The sequence below is a fragment of the Rattus norvegicus genome, chromosome 1 (genome assembly GCF_036323735.1).
Source record: "Rattus norvegicus strain BN/NHsdMcwi chromosome 1, GRCr8, whole genome shotgun sequence".
Lineage (NCBI taxonomy): Eukaryota > Metazoa > Chordata > Mammalia > Rodentia > Muridae > Rattus > Rattus norvegicus.
The window spans coordinates 266,177,603-266,203,289 of record NC_086019.1 but is presented as its reverse complement, the minus strand read 5'-3'; the positions used below and the strand labels follow the sequence as shown (position 1 = coordinate 266,203,289).

Sequence of the window (25,687 nt, the reverse complement as noted above, 5' to 3'; positions counted from 1 at the left end):
GTCCGGCCACAGCCAGTTAAAGTCACGGCTCTTAACCAGGTTGAAGTTTGCAATGAAGTCAGGTAGACCTTCTGAGTATGATGATTCTATGGAAGGAAGTTCTCGCAGAGTAAAACTTACCATTTTCAAGTATACAGTTCGGTGGCTTTGAATACATTTGTAATCATGCATGGCTGCCTCCTAGACCTAGTCTCGAAATATCCTCAACTCCCTAAAAGAAAACCTGTTTCCACCTTGCCCTGTCAGCCTGTCAGCTCCTGATCTGCTCTCTACATGGATCTGCATGGCCTGGAAGACCCCTGTAACCCCAATCATGGTCTTTGGTTTCTGGCTTCTTACCTGATATCGTGTTTGCCAGATTCATCCAGGCTATAGCATTTATCTGTATCTCATTTCTTTTCATGGTTAGATAATACTCCATGGTGGGGAGAGATCCTGTTCTGTGTCTCTTAGTCTGTGTGTCCATTTGTCTGTTAACAACTGTTGGTCATTTCTGGTTTTAATTATTCTGAATGTGCTGAACATGTTTGTACAAATGTTTAAATATTTATTTTTTAAGTCGCTGTATAATGAGAACTATTGCAATCCTACAAGGAAGTTTCTCCAGGAAATTACCTTCCTCTAGCATTCTTTTTTTTTTATGATTGATTGATTGATTCTAAGTGCACTGTAGCTGTCTTCAGAAGAGGATATCAGATCTCATTACAGATGGTTATGAGCCACCATGTGGTTGCTGGGGTTTGAACTCAGGACCTCTGGAAGAGCAGTCAGTGTTCTTTTCTTTTTTTTTTTTTTTAAAGATTTATTCATTTATTATATGTAAGTCCACTGTAGCTGTCTTCAGATACACCAGAAGAGGGCATCGGATCTCTTTACAGATGGTTGTGAGCCACCATGTGGTTGCTGGGAATTGAACTCAGGACCTCTGGAAGAGTAGTCGGGTGCTCTTAACCGCTGAGCCATCTCTCCAGCCCCCGCAGTCAGTGTTCTTAGCCACTGAGGCATCTCAGTATTCTTAATGAGTCCTGCAAGACCCAGGCAGTACTGAACAACCTCGGGTGATAGCAAGTGGTGGTGTTCCCTTGGGGTGGCCTTTGTCTTGATGACTTCCTCTCCTAGTTTTTGTCCTTCTGTTTTTCCTCCCAGAGCGGAAACCCTTGTTGCTAGCTTGAGCAAATAATTTTTGTATCTCTTGCTTAGATTTCTTTAGTCATAATTGTCATGCTGAACAGCATTAGCCATGAGATTCCTGCTTGAGAAAGTCTTTGTGTGTGTGTGAGGGGGTACACATTCACGTCTGCGAGGGCATGTACTGGGGAGTGGGTGTTCATGTGTGTAAGGACATGTATGTGTGTGAGTCTTGGCGGTGCATGTTCGTGTGTGAGGACAAGCATGTGTGGGATGCATGTTCACATGTATGAAGACATGTGTGTGAGTCTTGGGGTGCATGTTCATGTGTGAGGACAAGCATGTGTGGGGTGCATGTTTACATGTATGAAGACATGTGTGAGTCTTGGGGGTGCATGTTCATGTGTGAGGACAAGCATGTGTGGGGTGCATGTTCACATGTATGAAGACAAGTGTGTTAGAGAGTGCATGTTTATGTGTGTGAGGACATATGTGTGTGCATGTGTGTGTGCATGTGTGTGCATGTAGGTGTGCATGAGAGTATATGTATGTGTGCATGTGAGTATACATGTAAAGCCAAAGATCAGCCTTTGGTGCTATCCCTCAGAGTACTGCACCTTGGTTTTTGAGGCAGGATCTCTTACTGGGTGGGATGCGGGTACTTTTCTGACCAGTGAACTTGGGTCATCTACTTCTCTATGCCTCCCTAGTACTTGGGTCCTCCCTGTACACAGATAAGGACTCTTGGTCCTGTGACTACTAAGAACCACACCCAACACCAGTTAAAGGGGAGAGTCACCTTGAGAAGCTGCATGTTCCTCGTGGCAGTCTATGAACACTGGCTTAAGGGATTTGAGTTGGAAGCTTGACAGGCACACTTGGTCCCTATTTATGAAAACTCTGACCAAAGTAAGTACAACTCTGTAAGCATCTGTCCCAGGAAGAAAGATGGGCTCCACACCTCTGCCAGCTCCGTCTTTGAGACTTAGCTGGTGGCTGTTGCCAGCACTGCCCTTGGCTGCCCTGGTAAAGGCTGACAAAGTGTTGCTGTCATGGGCCACAAAAGTGGGTTTGCTGCGCTGTATTGTTTTCCAAAGACAACAAGAAGCTCCCCTTAAAATAGCCAGTCAGAGGCTGCTTGGGCTTGTGGTGTTTTCACCGTGGCTATCAAGACAGCAGAGGGAACAGCTGACCTCAGCAGGGGACAAGGACAGACGATCTTGTTCAAGGTTATGCACTCAAGCCTTTCAAAACCATTCTGGGTCATTTTTGGCTTCTGTGATTAAATGACTAATAGCACAGAGATCCCTTTTCCACAGAACCTACATGGAAGACAGGTTCCTCCTACCCAGTTAAGTATCTTCTGATCTCAGGGTGCTCTTCTGTCTAACGGCAGCATGGCGTCTGGAAGTTTAAAACTACTTCAGCTTCTTGCAGAAGACCCTAGTTCAGTTCCCAGCACCTGTATCAGGCAGCACACGACCGTTTACAATTCTAATCCCAGGGGATCTGACATCTGACACCCTCTGGCCTCTGTGGGCGCCTACATACACACGGTACACACACACACACACATACACACACACACACATACACACACACAGACAGAGACAGAGACATACAGAGAGACAGAGTCAGAGAGACAGAGACACAGAGACACACAGGCAGAGACGGAGACATACAGAGAGACAGAGACAGAGACATACAGAGAGACAGAGACAAAGACAGAGAGACAGAGACAGAGAGAGACACAGAGACACACAGGCAGAGACAGAGACATACAGACAGAGACAGAGACATACAGAGAGACAGAGACAGAGACATACAGAGAGACAGAGACAAAGACAGAGAGACAGAGACACAGAGACATACACACAGAGACAGAGACAGACACACATACATACACACACTCACAGAGAGAGAGAGGAGAGAGAGAGAGAGAGAGAGAGCACTGTAGAAATAACCCCACACAATGCTCAGCCTAACGAATGTGTAGCTTTGTGCTCCATGTCATGCTCTGTCTTATTCAGTTTTGTTTGCCTGTGTCTGTGTCTTGCCCTGTAGCCCAGGCTGGCCCGGAACTCTAGAACTCTGAGTAAATCTCCCAGCCTGTACCTCTCCTGGTGTGGATTACAGGCAGCACCGCCATGCCTGGCTCTTCCTTGCTTCTGTTGACCCCGTACCCATGGCATTTGCTAAAACATTCTAAAAGGAAACTGTGGACTCACTGGTTTAAATAAGAAACATGGACGGGGACCAGCCACTAACTGACAGGTCACGGGTGTCTAATTTAGGACCTGGTAATATCCTGTAACCTAGAAGGAAATGAAGGTCAGCTTCCAGCAATGATCCAACGATTCCCACCAGATATGCGTGACTAACGATGGCAGAGACTTTTCAGTCAAGGATGTATTTTCAAATACCTTAAGGATGTTTGAACTCTGGACCAGCCTTGACCCAAAAAAAAGAGGATCGTTTTAATCTGTGGGTCTCAGGGGCTGGAGAGATGGCTTAGTGGTTAAGAACACTGACTGCTCTTCCGGAGGTCCTGAGTTCAAATCCCAGCAGCCACATGGTGGCTCACAACCATCTGTAAGGAGATCTGACGCCCTCTTCTGCTGTGTCTGAAAACAGCTACAGTGTACTTATATATACTAGATACATCATTAATCTATGGGTCTCCAAGTAAGGACCTATGTTAGTTTGCTTGTACTGCAAGTGATAAACACATGACTAAAAGCCATCTTAGGAGAGAAGGTTTGTTGCCGCTTACAGACCAGAGTCCATCCACTGAGGGAAGCTTGTAGGCAGGAAGTGAAGCAGAAACCATGGAGGGTGCTGCTTAGTGGCTTGCTCTCTGTGGCTTGTCCAGCCTGCTCTCTTATACACCCTGGGCCACCTTTCCAGGGGTGGCACTGCCCACAGTAGGCCAGGCCCTTTCACATCAATCACTGATCAAGGAAATGTCCCACAGACTTTCCCACAAGCCAACCTGAAGGAGGCGTTTTCTCAGCGGAAGCTCCCTCTACCTGGATGACTCTAGCTTGTGTCGAGTTGACCTGCACGGGACCTTTGAAAGCCAGTTTAGAAACCTTAGTGCTCAGTGGTTACAAGCATGAAAACAGGTGACTTCTGACACTGGGGTCCTTAGGAGGCACAGACACTGGGGCCCTTAGGAGGCACAGACACTGGGGCCCTTAGAAGGCACAGCACCATAACAGATGGGAACTGGTTGTCCTATACACAGCAGTCAGTCACTAAGCACCCCCAGGGGCTCTTCCCTGGCTAAAAGCACCTGACCTTTACATAATTCATTCATTCTCTCTCTCTCTCTCTCTCTCTCTCTCTCTCTCTCTCTCTCTCTCTCTCTCACACACACACACACACACACACACACACACACAGAGAGAGAGAGAGAGAGAGAGAGAGAGAGAGAAGGTTGGGAAGTCTGAGCTCTATTGAACAATTGAATTTATTAAAAACTTAAAACCTCAGGTTAACCAAACCTAATTTGTGCTTTTTTTTCCCCTTGAAACTCCTTACCTTGAGTTCTTGCCAAAGATGAAATAAATAGTCTATTAACAGGATACTTTATAGGGTCCCCTAAGTCTTTATTTCCTATTAATAGCAACCTAAATCCAGCCATAAATCCACTTGATAATTTTGTTTATTAAAATGCCATTTATTTTTACTTTTTTTCATTCTAAGGGAATTTTATTCTAAGGAATTCCAAGGGAAGTTTATGTTTCCTGGGCCATAGGCAGGGGAAGGTGTCAGTGCTGTGATGAATCTTATAAACGAACTTAAAACCATCTCAATAGAGGCAGAAAAGGATGTGACAAAACCCAGCAGTGTTCTTCAGGACAGAAGTCCTAGCTAGAGGTGGGTCAGGAAATAGACTTCGATCTAATAAAGACAACATATAACAAACCTGTAGCCGGTATCGCCTTACAGAAAAACTGAGGTTGGCTCACAGGATTAGGAGCAAGATAGAACTGGCAGTTGTCTTTGCTGGAAGTCGGGGCTGGAGCAGAAAGACAAGAGAAGGGCATGAGAGAGATTCACAGAGGAAAAGAAGCCAAGCATCTGTGTTTGAAGATGATGTCATGCTGTGTGTCAGAGACCCCGAGCCTCCACCAGAAACGTAGAATGGTCGCCACATTCAGCCAAGTGGCAGGATACAAAATTATGCAAAAATCAGTAACCTTCCTATTTACCATGACAGACACAGTGAAACCACAGTGGGTTCTGATGGACGGTCCCAGCCCATAGACACACACTCAGCCCTCCTTAAACTAAATGGGTTCATTGTCAAAGTAGGAAGCCGTGGATCTGGGAAAGGGGCAGGCAGAGCCATGCTCCCTCCTGGACCTCACCTTCACATTTATGGTTCAGGAGTGAGCGGGCAGTGGAGTAGACGTCACAATCACAAGCCCTACAAGGATGTTCTTAGGTTTCAACTTTGCAAGGTGCCATGCTTGCCACCACTGTGTTCAACACCGGTGCATTTCAGAAAAAGATTCTGAAACTTTAGGAAGGGGTCCATCCTAGTCATCTTCAATAGCTCTGGGTGGATGACTGGACCTTCCCGAGTGATTCTAGGTTCATAGAAAGCAGCAGATCTGGGACGGTGGGGATGCTGGGACCATAGGGATGCAGGGACTGTGGGAATACCGGGACCATGGGGTTGCTGGGACCTTGGGGTCCTGGGACTGTAGGGAGGCTGGGACCATAGGGATAGGTGGTAACTTAGTTACCCGTGCTTCTCTCTTTATGGCTTCATGAACTCAAGCCTGCTTTTCCAGAGAAACATCTCAACAGACCCACACATCCTTCCCGAGAGCCATATGTCTCCTTCATCAACTTAAATCCTTCTGAAGTGCAGGTGTTTGGGATCCTTTGCCAAAAAGACTGAAAGCAAGCAGGCAAGATCCCCACTGTTAAAGGCTTTCATTTTGCCTTTGAAGAAAATGATATAAAAAACGGAGCCAGGGGGTTGGAGATTTAGCTCAGTGGTAGAGCGCTTGCCTAGGAAGCGCAAGGCCCTGGGTTCGGTCCCCAGCTCCGAAAAAAAGAACAAAAAAAAAACAAAAAAAAAAAAAAAAACGGAGCCAGGTGTGGGCTTGGGCCTCAGTTTAACTTGTTTGTGAACAGCCAGATCCCTACTCAGCCCTGGCTCTCGGTGTCAGGAGAAAGGTCCTGAGGCTCACGCATCCGGGGTCTGGGCTTCCGGGTTTTTTCCGTCTGGTCATTGTTTTTCCCTTTGGCGAGTACCAGCAGACCTTACTTCCTTGATGCCACTCCACAGTCCCCTATTTCTGACTTGGGACACTCATCCCACCCACCATGCACCAACTTTCTATATTTATCAGCTTCAGAGATGTGGAAACAATTTTCTCAACCACAGAGAAGACCTGAAGCTGGCAAGTAGGACATGCTGTTCTCATGGAAGGGCCTCGCTGGCTTGAGCAGAAAGAAGGGAATGTGACCCAGCGGGAACCTCTCTCTCACTGCCCCTTGCCAGTCTCCACCTCCTGGTGTCTGGCTACGGCTTTGTCCAGAGAACAGGGCTTGTTGCTGTAGAATATATCAGAATATGCAAGCCAGCCGGTGTGAGGCGATATTATCCTACCTAAGAGACTGAAGGGCTCTGACTGTTGCGTCCCTTCCCACTCATTCCTGTCCACTGGCTGGGCTCAGGCACCTGGGTCGTCTGTTCTGTTTTGGGGGAGACACTGGGCAGGGTATGCTGGATTCCAGTGGTTTAGACACCACCCGTGAGACTGGAGTGTCCCCAGACTCCAAGAATTGAAGGCTAAACAGGCTGTGTGCACAGTCCTGCTTGTGACTCAGCCCTCAGGCAGGGGATCAGAATGTCTCTTGTCCCTCAGGTTGTGTAGTAACTTCTTTCATGGCTCGTGACACTGCGACTTGTGGGCATTAGGGGCCAGAAAAGATCATACTCGCTTGAGCTGAGATAAAGAAGTCCGAGGTTTAGTCTTAACTCTGCCCCCTAACCGAGGAAGGAGAGAGGCCATTGGGTAGTTCGCCTGTACCAGGCCTTGTGTTGTGCAGGACCTTAGGATGCAACATAGTAAGTGGCATTGTTATCAGTCGCTCGCAGATGAGGAGGTGGGGGTTCCGAGGTGGCCAGAGCCTAAGTCTTCCCAGCTCCACTCCCTGTGCCTGTCCCCATTACCCATCTCCTTAGACCTCCAGTTTTCTGCAATGAACCACAGGCAACTCTGACAGCCTCTCTAAGCCCAACCATCACCATCTTTAGAATTTATTTAGCAGCAGCAGCAGCAGCAGCAGCAGCAGCAGCAGCAGCAGCAGCAGCAGCAGCAGCAGCAGCAGCAACCCCTAATTGTGCTTCTTCAAGCTATTGCTGCCACCTAGTGGTCACTGTTAGAAACACAGAGAAATTTCAGTTCAACCTGAATTAAATTTCCCATTTCTTTGAGGAAAGGACTTAACAGGAGAAAAAAATTCAGAGTTTTCCAGGGCTTAAGGGGGAAAAGGGGTGAGTATGTAGGAGTCATTGTGTTCAACTCAAGAGTGTTGACGTTCTCCTGCTGTTCAGCCTGATACTGTAATCCCTGGTGCCATTTTAAGCCTTCTAAACACAGATCAGCTGTGGATGTCAGCAAGGCTCTGTCGGTCAGAGTGACGGAGGCTGAGCATGTTGGGGTGGAGAAATGGGAAATCTCAGCACTCTCAATTTTCCTGTGAACTTACAATTTACAGTGTATTCCTTTTAAAGATGGGGGTAGCTACAGAGTGTGGTAGGTTTTGTGTGTGTGTGTGTGTGTGTGTGTGTGTGTGTGTGTGTGTGTGTGTCTGTACACTAGACATCAGTGTTGGGTGTCTTGCTCTATAGCTCTCAAATATGTTTCTGAGCTCAGATCTCTTACTGAGCCAGGAGCTCACCGGTTGGATGGACCAGCAAGTCTCTGGGATCTGTCTGTCTCTTTCTCTGTGGCCCTAGCCAGGGTTACAGATAGACACCATCCACACTGGCCTTTTGCAAGGGCTGTTCTGACCCAATGCATGGCTGGCATCTTGCTGACTGAGACCGCTCCCCAGCCCGACTGCTGTTTAGAACCGCTCATTTGTCTCACCACATACTGTGGTCTTTCCATGTGAACACGGTGCTTTAACATACATGCCGTGGCTTCCCATTTTCACCTTCATAGAATATTGGTAGATATAAGATTTAAATGCAATATTCATGATGACATATTGGGCATTTGGTAAGACACCTATTAGGACTTTAGGACTAAGACACCTAGATACTTTAGGACTATCTTATACTCACAGTTTAGAATGGCCCATACTTTAACAAATTCTTATCCAGTGGCTAGAGAGATGGCTCAGGGTTAAAACCACTTAGTGATCTTGCAAAGGACCCAGGTTTGGTTCCCAGCGGCCGTGTCATGAACTCCAGGTCCAGGGGATCCCGAAGGCCCCACATGTACCTGTGCACATGTGGTGCACATAAACTCAGCTAGATGCTCACATATGCAGAAGTTAAAAAAAAAAAACTCTAAAAATGGACATTCTCACCCTAATATTCAGAACTTATATTTTTAACTCTTTGGACACATATTTTCAATTTTTCGCATTCTAGTGGTTAAGAAAATCAAACAACCGGATCTTGTGAGGAGACAAATAAAGCCTTGCTCCACAGGGGGCAGTTTCTTAAGAATTTCTTCTGGTTTTCTTCAGAAACATTCTATTCTGGGAGCAGAGCACCAGTGTTCTTTTTAAAGCACATTTAGTTAGTGCACACACACACCCCTACACACACACCCCTACACACACACACACACACCCCTACACACACACACACACACACACACACCCCTACACACACACACACACACACACACACACCCCTACACACACACCCCTACACACATACACACACACCCCTACACACATACACACACACCCCTACACACACACCCCTACACACACACACACACACACCCCTACACACACACCCCTACACACATACACACATACCCCTACACACATACACACACACCCCTACACACATACACACACACCCCTACACACACACCCCTACACACACACACACACATACACACACACACACACACACACACCCCTACACACATACACACACACCCCTACACACATACACACACACCCCTACACACATACACACACACCCCTACACACATACACACACACCCCTACACACATACACACACACCCCTACACACATACACACACACCCCTACACACATACACACATACCCCTACACACATACACACACACCCCTACACACATATACACACACCCCTACACACACACCCCTACACACACACACACACACACACACACACATACACACACACGCGCGCGCGCGTGTGCGCGTGGTATGGTTTTTGCAAATGTATTTATATAGTAAAATTTTGCGTGAGTTGCTGGGTCTAAAGCCAAGTTGCCCGAGAACACCTCCCTCCAGTCGGAGGAACAGGTTATGTTAAGGTGCTGGAGAGGAGAGGAACCACCACCATCTCTGGGTGGATTTGCAGTGTGTGCTCAGGGTTGAGGCAGTGCTGTGTCACTCCGGGGGACAGGTCTGGGAGGAGAAGACAAGAGACAGTTACAGATGCGGTCAGAAGAGGGGGCTGTTCCGTCACTTTGTACGTGGGACCCTGTGTCTGTCTTATTCTGAACATGGCCACGGAGTGCCCTTGCCTGAATACTGCTCTTTCCCATTCGTCTTGTGTGTTAGGTCACGGTGGCCACTTCCAGCTGGTGGTGTTGGTTCTTCTTTTCTCAGACACGTGGATGTCGAATGGCAGTAGTGTTGGTGTCAATGAGCTCTTCTCTCATATGTGTTTCTGCTTTACCACATTTATATCCTGCTTCCCTGACACCGTGGCGTGTGGAATGATCTCAGCACCTTTAGTAACAGCAGGCACTATTAAAGGGCTGCTTTTGACAGGCAAGGCCATGGTGCAGGACCAGGCCAGCTAACTCCAGTGTTCCTACTCTGCCACACTGTGATGGTCAGTATTGATTGACAGTTTGCCAGGATTGAGAACCCCCGAGAAGACAGAAGGACCTCTGGGCATGACTGTGAGGGATTCTCTAGATAGGGTTGACTGAGGTGGGAAGACCCACCCTGGTTCGTGCATGGGCTGGGTTCCCAAGCAACAGAAGAAAGAAGACAGTGAGCCGAGCCTCGAACTCTGCTCCCTGACTGCAGCGGCAGTGTGACCAACTGCCGCGTCCTCACAATCAAACCTTGCCTCCTTGAGCCTCGTCTGCTGGGCTTCTTGTTACAGCAGCGAGAGAAGTGACAAACAGACATACATACCTTCCAGGAATCTGTCCAGGACAGTTGAAAGCTAAGGAATTGAGTCATTTAACCGAGAATTGAAGGGCTGGCTTGGGTAGATAAGGAAGCAGGATTTCATTGCAGATTTGAAAATGACGGACAGTGTTCCAGAACCACACACACAGAGATGAGCGGGGCTCCCAGCACATAGCTGCTTCACACGTGCCCTCAATTAAATAAAAGCCCGTCAGTGCTTTCTTACTGTCCCAGCCAAGATGCGATAATTAAATAGTCTGTAGGCCAACTGGACCCCGAAGGGTACCTAATTCCTGAGGAGCTAGGAGGGGAAGGACACTCATCTGCTGAGATCCACCGAGGTCTGAGCAGCTGCCTTGCCACGTGAGGACAGGCCCTGAGGGATTCAGTGGAGAAGATTTTAGACAGGGAAATGAAACCGTAGTTGTGACTGGGAGAGCTGGCTGCACTGTGGGTCCAGGGGACAACTCCTCCTCGGGTTTTGCAAGAGAAATGGCGGTAACCGTAGGCTGCTGCTCTCTTCCAGACTGTGCCGGCTGTGGAAGGGACATTAAGAACGGGCAGGCATTGCTAGCTCTAGACAAGCAGTGGCATCTGGGCTGTTTCAAGTGCAAGTCCTGCGGGAAGGTCCTCACCGGCGAGTACATCAGCAAGTAAGTCTGGGTCAGAAGAGCGAGTGTGTGTGCCAGCTATGCTTTCCCGGGGTCTCCCCCCTCCCTCAAGCATGCCAAAGCACGTTTCTGCATCAGTGTAAGCCAGTTGCTGTGGACTCTGTGGAAATAGCTCCGTTTTTGTTTTTTTTTTTCTTTCTGCTTTTGCCCCACCGTGGCTGCTGTAAACTTAACAGGCTATTAGCGGTGCCCCAATTTAATAATTAAAAAGTGGCGTACCCTACTGTGTCATCAGTTAGGCGCCGCACCACGTCTCCTTTGCTATTTTTGTTTTCTATGGGATGCTAACATTGCTTTCTTCTCTCGGGCTTGAGACACACACACCCATCCCCCACCCCCACCCTGACCCCCCAAACACATGTTATCCAGGCACTGAGCCCGGGATGACCAGAGCCACAGAATAGTCTGTCGGGGTGAAGGCTCATGCTGGGATAGCGCTGGTGGTGGATTAACCAGCGCTATACAAATCTGTGGAGGTTGGGTGGGTTTTCATGTATTTATCTATTTACTTATTTTAATGTGCTCTGGTAATGGGGAGGAGCCTGCCACTCTGGAATTTTTTTTTTTAATGGCTTTTGAAATTTTCCCCAACCAGGGAATGAGGAAACAGCTTGATGAGAGAGCTTAGACCCCAGCGTGCACAAGGCCTGGGCGGGGTCTGACTGGAGATGTTATCCAGTTGGCAGAGTGTTTGCCCAGCACCCTGTGTGCTAGTACTGTATGAAACCAGGTGTAGAAACTGCCAGTTCTGATGTCCTGGGCTTCTTCAAGAGTTGGAGGCCAGCCTGGCTTACATAGGACCCTGCCTCAAAGGTCAAAAACCAAAGCAGGAAACTCAAAACCTACCCAATTATATTAAATCACTCATTCAAGCGTAGTTGATGGATTTAATTTCAACGATCCATGAAATGATTGAAAAGGGAGCTTAGCTTCCACCAACCCAAAAATACGGTTTCTGAGTAGGTCTGGGGTCATGGGGTCAAACTGAAACATCCTGTAAGAGACCAAGATCTCTACAGGTGACTATGATGTGCAGCCTAAAGGACGGCATAAATGTCCGGCTTTCAAGTGACACTGAGGACTGCCAGTGCTGAGCAGAGAGGACGCTCAGACTTGTCTTCCAACTGCTCTGCGCGGCAACACTCAGGAAACGACAGCTTCACCATACCATGAGGTGAATGCTGGCTGCTGGCTCATCTGAGGGTTATGTGTCCAGAGAAGAATACTGGGGTCTCTGCTCCTTAGTTCTGTGACAACCAAAGAAGTGGCCATGTGGTGATTTGTTGGTTTGTTTTTTTTTTTTCTCTGTCTGGCCTGGAGAACCACCACTTGCTCTCTGGCCCGTGGTTTTGTATGATCAGGTCGCTGTGTCTGTGTAAAGATGAATTCTACTCTTGTTCTGAGGGAAGGGCCTCAGAAACGTGGCTTTGGTGCCTTCCCAAGACCTGAACGCAACTTCATCTTTCAGGGATGGCTCCCCGTACTGTGAGAAGGACTACCAGGGGCTCTTTGGGGTGAAGTGCGAAGCCTGTCACCAGTTCATCACAGGAAAGGTCCTGGAGGTAAGTGCAGAGGGGTCTCCTCAGACCAGCGCTGTTTTCCTGCGGGCACTCATCCCTGGCGGCTCCTTCTGAGGAGAAAGGAGAGTGGCTGGAGTGACTGTTTGAGAGGATTCATGGGCTGTGCTTACCTTTCTTCCAAATGCCAAGGGGCACTTGGAAGGATGGAGAAAAGAACTTCCCTAGCGGAGTAAGAATATGGTGTCACACCCTCTGTGTACATCTGCGCTTTCACACGTGTGCTTGTCCGTGTCGGCCTCAGAAGCTCAGAGTCGGAGCTGAGAAAGGAAGGGAGGGTGCAAGGTGAAGGCTTTCACTTCTCTGCCCTTAGAAAGCCACATCCGCTGTGACTCAGAGAACTTTGTGGCCCAGCTGAAGGAAGCCTGTCAAATTCAGGTTTGACCGCTTCCAGCCAGAGCTTTGTCACTGCCTCCTCAGCACCTACCCTGCCAGCATCTGCCGCTAGGCCTAGCTGTCTCTTCTTCTCGATGAGAGAGGCTGCAGCAAGGAATTCTGGGATCGAAGTTCAGAGAAAACCCTGCTTCTCACAGATCGTTTGGATCCTCGAGCTGGAAGGGAAAGTGACAGTTCACACACACACACACACACACACACACACACACACACACCCCTTCCTGTCTGTCGGGCAGAGATAATGTACAGTTTAGCCTGCTGACCTACCAACATCATGTGGTTCCGTCAGGTGCTGACTCCATACAGCTAGCAGACACAGGCTGTCTATCCTGGGAGTCCTTATGATGCCTCTGTCCGCTCTGGGGGATATCACAACAAAGGTTAAGAATAATCAATCTCCCCAAGTCCCACTAAAGGTTCTTCCCACAAAACATCGAAGGGTCATGGTGGACTAATTGTCCCAAGGAGATGAGGAAGAGGCTGTTGTCAAGTACAGCCGCCCAGTAGTCTGAGGAAGAAAACTCTATAATAAAGAGGGTTACAAGGCAAAGACACAGGGCACACAAGAACAGAAAATGAGCACTTTGTGGGGCACCGTGCTGGAGAAGTGGGGGACCCCTCCAGGGTCACATGCAGACATCTGAGCTTTGTCAAGAGACGTGAGGAGGATTTAGACTCTCCAGCAGCAGGCCTAGGATGGAGTCAGGGTTCTGTGGGAAGGTTACATGGGAGGATTTGAACACTGTTGACAGCAGAGGGAGGAGGAAGCTGCTCAGTCATGCCCAGTAGATGTCGGGAAGTGGTGATACCTGCTGTACCACAGATGAACTGTCAGTGAAAGATGGCCATGGGGAGTGTCGTGATCAGAACACCCAGACATGGAGCCCATCACCAAAGGCCTAATGATTAGAAACAGAAAGCAGGCTGCTGTTTGCCAAGGGCTGGGGAGGAAGCGATAGTGGCTGTTTCCGGGCAGCTTTGGAAAGCAAATGCTTAGGAACTAGATAGGAGAGGTAGTTACGGGGCATTGAGGCACTAATTGCCTCTAGACTGTTGGTTTTAAGATGCTGCGTTTAGAATACATGAATTTTGCCTTGAATCTAAAATGTAAGAACCAAGAAGGGTGTGAGGGTACTGTAAGGAGAAGAGGCAGGGAGATGCAGAACTTGGTACCCAGGTTTAAGATCATGTGTTCGAATGAACAGATTCAACCTTTTTTTTTTTTTTACACATGGAAATGTGTGCCCCAAAGGCATTGGGAGGGGAAAGGCCTGTGTGTTTCGGATGCGTGTTTACATTTACTTCAACAGCCTGTATGAAGGAATCTATAAAACATAGTTGCAATCTAGAACATGCCAGTTTAAAGACATGCTGGTCTCTCATGTTTTCTCATTTAGGCTGGCGTCACAGAGGTTGCAAGGGTCTTGTCCCAAATTGGCCTCAGGTGTCAGGGAAGGCCTGAAGAGTTTAGGGTTTGGAAACATTCCATACAAAGCCTCCAACATCAGTCAGCCTAGAAGCAGTTTGCACTTTCAGCTTAGATTAGAGGTCCACCCAGAAGGCTCTGTCCTCCTCAGATGGGTGTGTGATCCAGAAAAATGTCCTGCAAGGGTTAGCACAAGACATGTGACTGCTAGTGACTCAGCTGGGCTTGGTCACCAGGAGAAAGCAGGACCAGTCTCTACCCCACCTCCCCCAGGCTTCATTCCTTGGCCCTGTTGATGAACCACTCTAAGTGTAGCTTTGTGCTCAATACTCTAAACCTTGTCTATCTGTTTTAAATTCATTGTATCCGTATGCCAATGGTTTTATTTTCTGCGTGGGCTGCAACAGTGATGGCTTAAAACAATTGATTCTCTCATTTTTAAAGTCTAAACATTTATAACAATGTATCATCAGGGCCATTGTTCTCTTAAATGCTGTGATCTCCAGCTTCCCGGCATGCTTCACTCCAGGTGCACCACCTCCTCTGCCAGCAACTTACCCTTCTACCCTTCTCCTAAAAGGGCACTTAACATTTTACCTAAGGCTATGCCCATCACTCAAATAGTCTCTTCAAGACCCTTGCCTTAACTACATCTCTGAATACCCTTTCCAAATAAGTTAGCATTTCTGGCTTCCAAGACCTACTGGAAAGTCTTTTGCTCATCCCATTGTAGAAAACCCAGAAACTGCCTAATGTGGAAAAACTATATACATTGGAAAGGAGCTGAGGCCACACACTGCGATTCTCCTAAAAGTGCTACCATGCAACCAAGGGCACTTTGAAAAGAGAAGGGCCCCAAACAGCCTGTCCAGGAGTAGCTGTGTCTCTTGTTGTTTCTCTAACGTTTTCTGGAGAACCTCAGCCTCCTTAGGGCTGTCTTTCTCTCACAGACAGAAAGGATGCATGTAGTTTTCAGAACAACATCCTGCCCTCACTTCTACCATTTCTCTTTTGAGTTCTTCAAAATTGTTTTCAGACAGATCACACATATCCCAGGCTAACCTTGATCTTGCTATGTAACTGAACCGTTCATTAATGCTCCCACTTCTATCTCCTGAATGCTGGGATCACAGGAGTGGATCAGCAAGCCTGGTTTATGTAGGGCTGGGACTATGCGTGCTAGACAAGCATTGTACAAAGTAAACCATGTCCCCACTCCACCCCCAGAGTTGTAGTGCTCACACATTTCTTCAGCCTGAGGTGAGGGGGATAAGCAAAGACCAAGTGGTTTAAAGAGAAAGGAGACAGGGAACCTAGAGATCTATCTACCCTTGACTCTGGAACTCACCCCCTGGGCGACCTCAGACAAGTCTCTCAACATCCTTAGCCCATCTCGCCCTTCATTAATGGAATCATTCAAAATATGTACATAAACCCAAGACTTGCCTCCCAGTGTCCTTCTCAGCATGTGATTTCTCCCAGGAGCTTCTCTGCATATCAGGGGTCAGAGGCTCCGTTCTGACTGGCCTGGCCCGCCCAGCCACATGGCACACACACCTGTGTCACACTTCTCTTTATTGCCATATACTTCCTGTTATTTTTACAACACTGACATCGTCTTTGGGGACCATCTTGTTGTAAATGGTGTGTCTTTAAAAATGTTTGCTGAGATGGCTCAGGGTAAAGTTGCCCAATGCTAACCTGATGGCCTGAGACCCACGGGATCCACATAGTGGAAGGAGAGACTTGCGCGTTGCATGCATACTGGGGATTTTGCACACGCATGACCTTCCAACACACACACACACACACACACACACACACACACACAAATGAATAAAACATAACTGTTTTCTTAAAGTATTTACTAGTTGACCTATAAATCCAAAGGATGTTCTGAAGATTGTTACTGTTACAGCCGACTTGCTTCTTAATTTAAGAGGCCAGGAGCAAATTAGAGTGAACTATTAGGGTTTGTTGGTCACCTCCCACCTCCAGTCCCTTCTTTGAACTGTCCCTGGAATCACAGCCTCTCCTGTTTCTTCACCCCACCCCCACCCCCACTCTGGAAGCCACAAGGGACTCAAGTCAGTCATGGGTGCCAGTGGGCCTAGGACCTCCCTTTGCTACAAATCTCCCTCATCTTTGGTGGATGCCCCCAAGACCCTTTCCCCAGATGTTGAACACCATCTGTGTGAAGAAGCAACTGTAAATCATTTTGTGAGGGCAGCAAGTGAACTGTAAACAAAGTCTGAAGAGCAGAGGGAAGGGCTTGACCCTTGTCTCCTCCCTCAGTCCTGGGCTCCCTGCTGTCCAGCTCTCTAACACCATCCCTGCCACGCCACCACCCCAGGGAGCCTCGGGGCATGCTCACTCTCTCACTTAAATCCAGTGGCTCCAGCCATTGTCACCTCTGCCTTGGTGCCTTCTCTAAGGAGGCACCTGCAAGCTGCTCCCTCCTGGGGGTGGGGTGGGGACATTCTTCTGTCCTTTCTAGAAGGGGCCAGCCCAGAGCTGTGTCCTGGTTCTCACCACGGGTGGGAAGCAGCCTCTCTGTTCTTAGGTCACTCAGGCTTTCCTGGTCCTCCTCCCACCAGCCAACACCTGCAGGCTGAATCTGGTCTTTCCAGAATGTGTGGTGATGCCTGTTTTCTTGGGGTGCCACTGGGGACTGTGTGCTCTGCTCTGTAACAGCTACGGACGAACCTGGCCCTTATGAGACCCCACTCCACCGCTCACGTAAACCTCTAGACCCTGTCCATCTCCCTGGTTAACTCGGATGGGATTTGTGCTTGCTTTCAAACCCCTCCTGCTCAACTCCTGGCTTGTGGGAAATGGTATCACAGCGGGATTCAGTCAAATCCTTTCTCTGGATTCTCCGAGGGATTAAAAACCAGTAGTCTTGTTTTGTCTGGCTTTTTAACTGATTAAAAAACCTGCTTTTCCACAAAGTATGGGCTTGGAGGACAAAAGCACATCATCACATTAGAAAGCGAAGGCACTGTGTACCATCCTTTTTAGTGTGGAGATTTTAGGCAGGTTTGGTCTTGTTTTGGACTAGCCTGTCAGCTGTGGAGAGAAACATAAGCTATGCTACAGCATTTACTCAACAGGTCTGGTTGTCACCTTCAAGGACCTGATTTGCAGAAAACAACCTTCCTTCCTGGGTCTGTGTATATCATCCCAGGCAGAGCCTGAGTGACAGCCCGACAGCCCTCGCTGGAGCAAAAGGCACCCTTCCTAGTCTGTTGTCTTTACACCAATTTGAGCTTTTTTTTTTTTTTTTTTTTTTAATCTTTCTATGGGTTTAAATATTTTTGAGAATGGGGGAAGGGAAAAGGATGAAGTCCCCCTGTTGAGTTGGTAAGCTCTTCTGTGCCCCAGGGGAGAGTGATCTAATGCAGTGTCCTAACTTTGTGGAACATTTCTTAGCATTTGCAAGCGATCTCAGAACTGTTTAATTCACACAGCAAGCCCTGTAAAGTGGCCCAGGCCTTCACCACTGACCTCCATTAGAGGAGAAGCTACCGAGTGCTGGGGGATCTGGAGCTAATTAGCAACAGACTGAAATTAGAAAACAGGTCTCTTGATTCTCAGAAGAGGGACACGTGGGAGCCCCCACACATTCATGCCAGCCGTCCACAGTCAAATAACTGGCCGTGAAGTGTACTGTTGAGGGACCTGAATTTAAGGCTCCTGATGGAGAAGCCCGTCTCGTTAGTCCTCTTGCACCTGTGCTGGAGACAGACGTTTATGTGTTCATTGCTTTATCGTTTTTACCAGCATACAAGGGGCTGAGGACCTCACCTCTGGTCTTTGCTTTTCCTTGGAGTCAGACTTCAGGGTGTCTCCACTTTGTTCATCAGCAGTAGGCCACCGGAGCACCTGGCATGGCCCTCAGAGAACACTGAAGAGGAATAATTTGTCTCCAGCTGGAGGGCTCAGCCTCCTCACAGAGCTCTGGCCTGGGATTCTTCCTGGATCCACAGATATTCTAGGTCTTATGAGGCAAATGGAACTAGAGATACTTGGCGTGTTTCCTCACTCCACACTCTCGATGGCTGGCTAGAGCTAGAGCAATGGCTTCCAAATCTTGTTCGGCTTTGGAGATGGGGGTCTTGCTATGTTGCACAAGTTGGATTTGAACTGCTGGACTCAGCTACAGGAGTGGGTGAGACTATAGGAGGCCATTATACTACCATGCCTGGCTTGAAATGGTTTCATTGTAGACAAGTTAAGCAAATGGTGATATGTCCACACAATGGAATATTACCTGGCCGTGTAAAAGGGGTGAAATACTGATTCGTGTCACATCATGGATGACACTTGAAAACACTCAAAATGAAAGGAAAGAAGCAAGTCATAAAAGATCATGGGTCACATGGTTCTGCCTGCGTAAACTGTATAGATTAGGAAAGTGTATATAGATTAAGAGACAAAGTAAATTAATGGTTTCCAGAGACTGGGAGGAGGAGATGGGGTGACCGGTGATCGGCGTTTTGGATCAGGGAGGATGAAAGCATCCCAGAATTAGACAATGGTGTCCATTGCACAATTTTGCTGATATATTACAAAATGCTGATGTGTGTGCTTCAATAACATGAATTGTATAATACCTAATTGGCATATCAACTTGAATGCGTGTGAATAAACCACATATCCTGCTCCCTTTGCAAAGACAAGGGTGAAAGTTGGGATCCGGTTAGCCTGTGTCTATAAATGACTCTGGAATTTTAAGGACAAAGGGAAACACAGCTAGACGAACACACATGCCACACATGCATATGCATACATATACACACAAATGCACATGCACACACACACGCATGCACGTACACACCCTGGCATGTTCGAGAGCCATCTCAGTTGCCTGTGCTAGACCTCTCTGCTTTCACAGTTTGACTGGACAGGCCTGAGAGCAGAGGCGGGAATCGAGGGGGCGGGTCACGATGGCGCTTGTCTTTTTCTGTCTTTATTGCCTTCCTCGCCATCTTTGTTTGTAGTCCAGATAGGCTTTATCTTTCTGTCAACGTCACTGGGTTCTTTGTCACTCTGGAAGTAAAATTTCCTTTCCTGGGGCCACTGGTTGCCACAACTTGCAACTGGGCCCTTGATCCTAGAGCAATATAAAAGTCTTGGATAGAAAGTGACATTGACCCCACCCCACCCCCAACTGCCCACCCTCACCCCTGCCCCTGTCCCCACCCTTACCTCCACCCCCTGACACCCCCACTACCACCCCTGCCTCCATCCCCAACCCCTGCCTCCACCTCCCCACCCACCCCCATCCCTGTCCCCACCCTGCTCTCATCCCACCTCCACCTCTTGCCTCCACCTCTCTCCCCCACCTCTACTTCTACCCCACCCCTGCACCCACCCCACCCCCACCTCTGCCCCTACCTTTATTCCCACTCCCACCCTGGTCCCACCCCCACCCCATCCCAAGTCACTGGATTTCTCTCTGGCATTTACTCTGGTGGAAATATGTTGCCAGAGGAACCAAAGGTCGCTCACAGCAGTAAAGATTTGATATTTATGGAAAACTCACCCCATTTCCTGTCAGAACAAATGGGGGCGCTTCCTTATCCGGAAATGACAGTTTGAAAAGAATTTGTATTTATCTTGAGTTGAAAAGATGTTTTGTTTTTGAGGGTGATTTTCAACTTCAGAGAGCTAAGTCAATTGGAGATTTTCCCTACCTATCCTTGATTTTTAAACATAGGGTTTTATTTTGCCATTTGTTTCAAGCCATATTGTTGTAGAAACAATGTGTTATTTTCTTATCTGAATCAATCAGGTTTTAAACTTAAGAACTGTTACTTTAAAATAGTTTCCATGCCAGCATGTTGATGCACCCTTTGAATCCCAGTACTTTGGACAGAGAAGCAGGCAGGAAGCTCTCCCAGTTCAAGGCCAGCCTGGTGTACATAAAGGGTTCTGGGATCCAGGGCCACATAAAAGATTCTCAAAGTGGGGGGAGAGGGGAGACTGGGGAGATGGCTCTGCAGTTAAGAGCACTGACTGCTCTTCCAGAAGACCCAGGTTCGATTCACACACCTGCGTGGTGACTCCAGTCCCCAGGAGATGTGATACTGTTTTCTGGTCTCCCCAGGCTTGAGTGTATGTGGCACAGAAAACACCAAAACACATAAAAACAAAGATTTAAGAATTGGACACACACAAACATCATTAGAGACTAACACTGTTCAGCTGAACTGAACTTGGAGGGTCAACAGGATCCCTCCCCCTTTCAGAAAGAGTATCTATCCCCGTGAATCCACTTGGATCTGCCCTACAGGCCAAAGATGGCTGGACATCCACGCCTGATCACTCCCAGCCTGTTTGCTCTACTGGGCATTCTGAGTACAGCAACCCCCTCCCATTCTTCAGAGCTTCATCTCCACCTTGACCTTGTCCACTTGTCCATTTCACCTCTTTGCACAAGTGTGTAAATTTGAGAAAAATTGCAGCAGCCAAAGCTCACCAGGAAGGCTCCCTGACTCCTGGAGTGGTGGGAACATTTGGTGTATACACACACACACACACACACACACACACACATACACACACACACACACTCACTACTGGCTTCCTCTCCTCTCCTGCACTAGCAGACCCCTCCCACTCTGTTTTACACCCGATTGTACTGGTTTCCTGGACCCTGTGGCTTCCTGCCTCATGGATGGACCTGGTCATGGGTTGCCAGCTAGCCAGGAGGAGAGGGGTTAGGGCCATAGCCCATCAAGCCCAGAAGGAATGGGCAGCACAGAGAATCCCTCCCTCTGAAGGCAGACTTTCAAGCAGGCTTGCAAATTACCCATAAGCTCTGTAACCAGGGCAAGGCTGTCTGACTCTCAGAAACAGAAGCAGAGTGTGGAATCTGGGGACTTGGTGTTTGTCACTCAATGGGAAGGTAGGAGGAAGAGGAACGTGATATGGGACCACGCACTGTGGAGTTGATCCCGTTGGCTGTACTAGGAACTGATCAACCCCTCAGGAATTAAATGGGGGGGGGGGTGGTGATAAGAATTACTTCTGATAGGCATAAATCAGACCGGGGGCGGCTGAGCTGCCTGAGACAGTACCTGGCATCCTGGGCCTCAAGGAGAATTTCTGTTGTTTGTTGACCATTTCCATTTTCTTGTGCTTAAAAAGGAAGGAACAGATTCTGTGAAGGCCAATAGCTTTAACAAGCCTGAGTGCTGGAAGGAGGCCGGCTTCTTCCTCTACCCTCCTCTATTTATTCTCTGAAGTAAATATGTGATGGTTCAAAACGTGCTAGTTATGGCTGAGCAGTCGAGAGCACTGGTTGGGCAAGCCTTGGATCCCAGCACCCTGGAGGCAGAGGCAGGCAGGTCTCTGTGAGTTCAAGGCCATCCTGGTCTGTAGAACGAGTTCCAGGACAGGCAGGGATACACAGAGAAACTCTGTCTCAAAACCCAAACTGAACCAAATCACCACCAATAACAAAAAAGCATTACCTACCCTTCCAGAGGACCCGGGTTCTATTCCCAGCACTCACGTGGGCGGCCCACTGACAACTGCTTGTCGTTCCAGGTCCATAGGACCAGCACACACACCTTGGGCTCCTCCATGTCCCCGGTGCACATAAACACACATAAGCACACTAACCAACACATAAAATGAGTAACATTATTAAATGTGGTTAACAGTCATGATGATGCTCTGAAATGAAAACCTCTTACCCAGCTTAATGCTAGATATCCCATGAACTGAGTTTCCCATGGTTCCACAGGAGTTTTGTCTGTTAGTCTCCCCTGTGGCTAGCGGCTAGCAATGTGAAAAGGAATGGTTCGTTTTTCACATTATAAATGTCCCCGTGGCCTTCAACAAAAACCATGAAAGATCACATGACCCCAATTTTCTCAGCCCCACTAGACACCCACTCCTTGCCCTTGAGTATAAAATAAATGGCTCTTTAGCTGCCTTCCTGCCCATTCATGTCTCTCTTTGCTTCCACCAGGACTATTTTAAATATCAGCTCATTTTTGTTTGACTGGGCTGGGCTGGCCTCCACAAAGCTGGGCCACGCATCCTAAAGACTCCACCCATTGTCATGCTGACTATGAGGAATAACGAGGGTGCCACCTATAGTGATTTGAATGTTTGGCCCAGGGAGTGGCACTATTTGGAGGTGTGGCCTCGCAGTGGGTGTGTCACTGTGGGTGTGGGCTTGAAGACCCTTGCCCTATCAGCCTGGAAGTTAGTCTTCTAGCAGCCTTCAGATGAAGATGTAGAACTCTCAGTTCCTCCTGCACCAGGCCTGCCTGGGATGCTGCAATGCATCTAACTTGATGATAATGGACTGAACCTCCGAACCTGTAAGCCAGCCCCAATGAAATGCTGTCCTTGTAAGAGTTGTCTTGGTCATGGTGTCTGTTCGCAGCAGTAAAACCCTAACTGAGACAACAGTGGAGGTCTCTTCACTCCTTTGCTTCTGGTTCCTGCAACCTTGACTTTAGCGCTGAATCTCCCTGGAGCAGGGATCAGTCAACAATTAATATTCATTCTATGTGCAGGCTATAAAATTCGCCCATGTCAAGAACGATTCGCTGACCTTCGGTGCCTTACAGAATTACAGCCATCGGCACAGCCCAGTTTCCGAACTTACCCCATCACATTTTGGAGGTGCTATGAAATACAATATAGTGGTACAGGAGGGTGGTTCCTGGGGTGGCTATGCCAAGGTGTCCCCCAGAAAAATCTGAGAAATTGTGCCATACAACAGACCTGGTATTGGGGAGGTCTGTTTGGTCGAAGGAAGGGAAGGAGGGGGATGGGGGCCTGGAGAAGGGGTAGAGGCAGACAGACGGGAGCAGAGCCCCGAAGGCAGAGAAAGTAGGGATAGAGGACAGAAAGAGAGAAAGAGAGGCTGACCAGGAACATGTGGGAACACACACACACACACACACACACACACACACACAGAGACAGACAGACAGACAGACAGACAGACTAGCAGTCCTCTCATATTCCTTTGCTGCCAGGCCACCCACATCTGGCGATGGGTGATTGCTAAGTCCCTGGGAGGAGTTTAGTGGACTCACCTGCAAACTAACAGTAAGTTCTACCTTTGACTTAAGTTCTCCTCATGGCTTTTCCCAAACCGTGTCCACTGACGAGAACAGGGGCCTGCCTGTCGGAGAGGCAGTTTGTAGCTCCTCATCAAGGGCTCCCACCCTTGCTTGTTACTCCAGTCTCCAGGCTCTACCTGGCAGTGATTTTTCTTTTTCTTTTTAACAGTTTCATGAGGAAGCTCACAAGTTTGGAAGTTTTCTCAGTAAACCCTGAAGATAACTATTGCTCTTTCTCCCTAACCCAAGATCACAGAAGTGGCTAAATCTGTGCGCGAAACAGACAGTGTCCATTTAGGCGATGTAGAAAAAGTTGAGGATTGATGAAAGGAAAGTGAGCCCAACTTTAACGCTTACAGCCATGTGACTGGGGCCCAGATGAGTTTCTGTATTTTGCTCCCAAAGACAGATTCCTTGACTCTTCTAACAAGCTCTTGCCTGAATGTGTCCCACACTAGAGGTGCTGGGAATATAGTGGCTAAAAGAGTCATCTCTCCTCTCTCTCTCTCTCTCTCTCTCTCTCTCTCTCTCTCTCACACACACACACACACACACACACACACACACTCACACACAGTCACACACACGGAGTGTACAAGAGTCACCTGGATGTCTTGTGTGTGTGAGTGTGTGTGTGCACGTGTGTGTATGTATGTGTGTGTGTATTGTGCTGGTGCCTATGAAACTAGCAACTGGGGTGGGAGTTTCAAATGGTTGTGAGCTGTCACACGGGTGCTGGAATCTGAACTGGATCCTCTGAAAGAGCAGCAAGAGCTCTTCCCTATGGAGCCCTCTCTCTAGCCCTCTCTCAGTTCTCAGACTTCACCCCAGAGAGCCCGATTAGGGAGTTCGAGCAGAGGCATGGGGGGGGGTGTGTGTGCAGGTTATATTCAGTGTTGCTGTAAGTGGCTCTGGGGTAGAGATGCCCACAGACGCCGCTCTGAGAATCTGTCCCTGTAATGGCGGGTTTGACTCTTCAGAGGAAAACCACAGCCCTGTAATTATTAGAACTGCAACTAACAGCTTTCTCTTCATTTCACAAGCTCAGCTACATCGCCAGAACTCTTACCCCTCTTCAGCAACGGGTGGGACCGTTCCCTGCCAGCTTGGAGAGATTCTGGACATACAGAAAAGGGTTACACACACACACACACACACACACACACACACACACACACACACACACGCTGGTCATTGTGGGTCAGTCATCCCTATGAATTTCTCCCTAAATCATCTTAGTCTTGCCTCCGAGGAGGGTCCCTAAATAAGGGAGCTACATGGTTGACTTGTCCGGCTCTGGTTAGCCACTTGTTCACCTCAGCCTGCGACCTCACTTCCTGTCACAGGTTCACCTGCGATTTCTGAAGAATGCTTTAATTAAAAATGAGAAAAAAATATATATATAGTGCTCAGAGCACGGTAGGCATTCGGCATTCCCCCACCACCCCCAACACACACATGCAGGCGCAGGTGCCTGTGCACACACGCACACAAGATAAAAGCACACCATAGGGCTGGCAAGATGGCTTAGCAGGTAAAAGACTCACTGCTAGGGCTGATGTTAGCAATCCCAGTGACCCACAGGATGGGAGGAGAGAACCAGCTCCTGCAAGCTGTCCTCTGACCTCCACACATGTGCCATGGCACCCTTCCACACACCCAGTGAATAAATCAGTGTGAAGTTGTAAACACAGCATAAACTGTGGATATGTCCACCGTGACAAAGAACTCTCTTTAGACAGCACTTCTACCGGGACGGTGCTGCGGAGTTCTAAGGTTTGGGATGCTTGTGCGAGGTTGAGCTTAGCTTTACTTCTGCGTAGAACTTCACAGCACGCATCTTGCAAACAGAGACAGACGAGAAAGCTCTCACAAGCTGTGCTCACTACATACCTTCCCTCTTCCCAAATCCAGAAAAGGCACTTAAAAGCACTCGTCTCATTTGAGGCCAGCCTTGGGGACCATCACTGTCAGATTTACGATGTAGTTAACCTCGAGTGGCTGTGACGGAATGGTACTTTCCTCACCTGCATTTAAC

General features: G+C 48.3%; 1 protein-coding gene and 1 long non-coding RNA gene across 33 annotated transcripts in view; one reads left to right on the top strand and one right to left on the bottom strand.

The window, feature by feature from the left end:
• Ablim1 (actin-binding LIM protein 1) overlaps positions 1-25,687 on the top strand; it is a 288,302-nt gene that overhangs the window by 173,880 nt on the left and 88,735 nt on the right. For all 32 annotated transcript variants that reach the window (NM_001395154.1, XM_039110220.2, XM_039110327.2 and 29 more), the window contains 2 exons: positions 11,011-11,137; positions 12,624-12,717. In NM_001395154.1, coding sequence (NP_001382083.1) covers positions 11,011-11,137; positions 12,624-12,717 — 221 coding nt within the window. The remainder of the gene's footprint in view (positions 1-11,010; positions 11,138-12,623; positions 12,718-25,687) is intronic.
• On the bottom strand, positions 12,712-25,664 carry LOC120100065 (uncharacterized). The gene is made up of 4 exons (XR_005499770.2): positions 25,543-25,664; positions 13,396-13,487; positions 13,160-13,283; positions 12,712-12,992 (listed from the first exon to the last, which is right to left on the bottom strand). It is a non-coding gene; the product is annotated as an uncharacterized LOC120100065 (long non-coding RNA).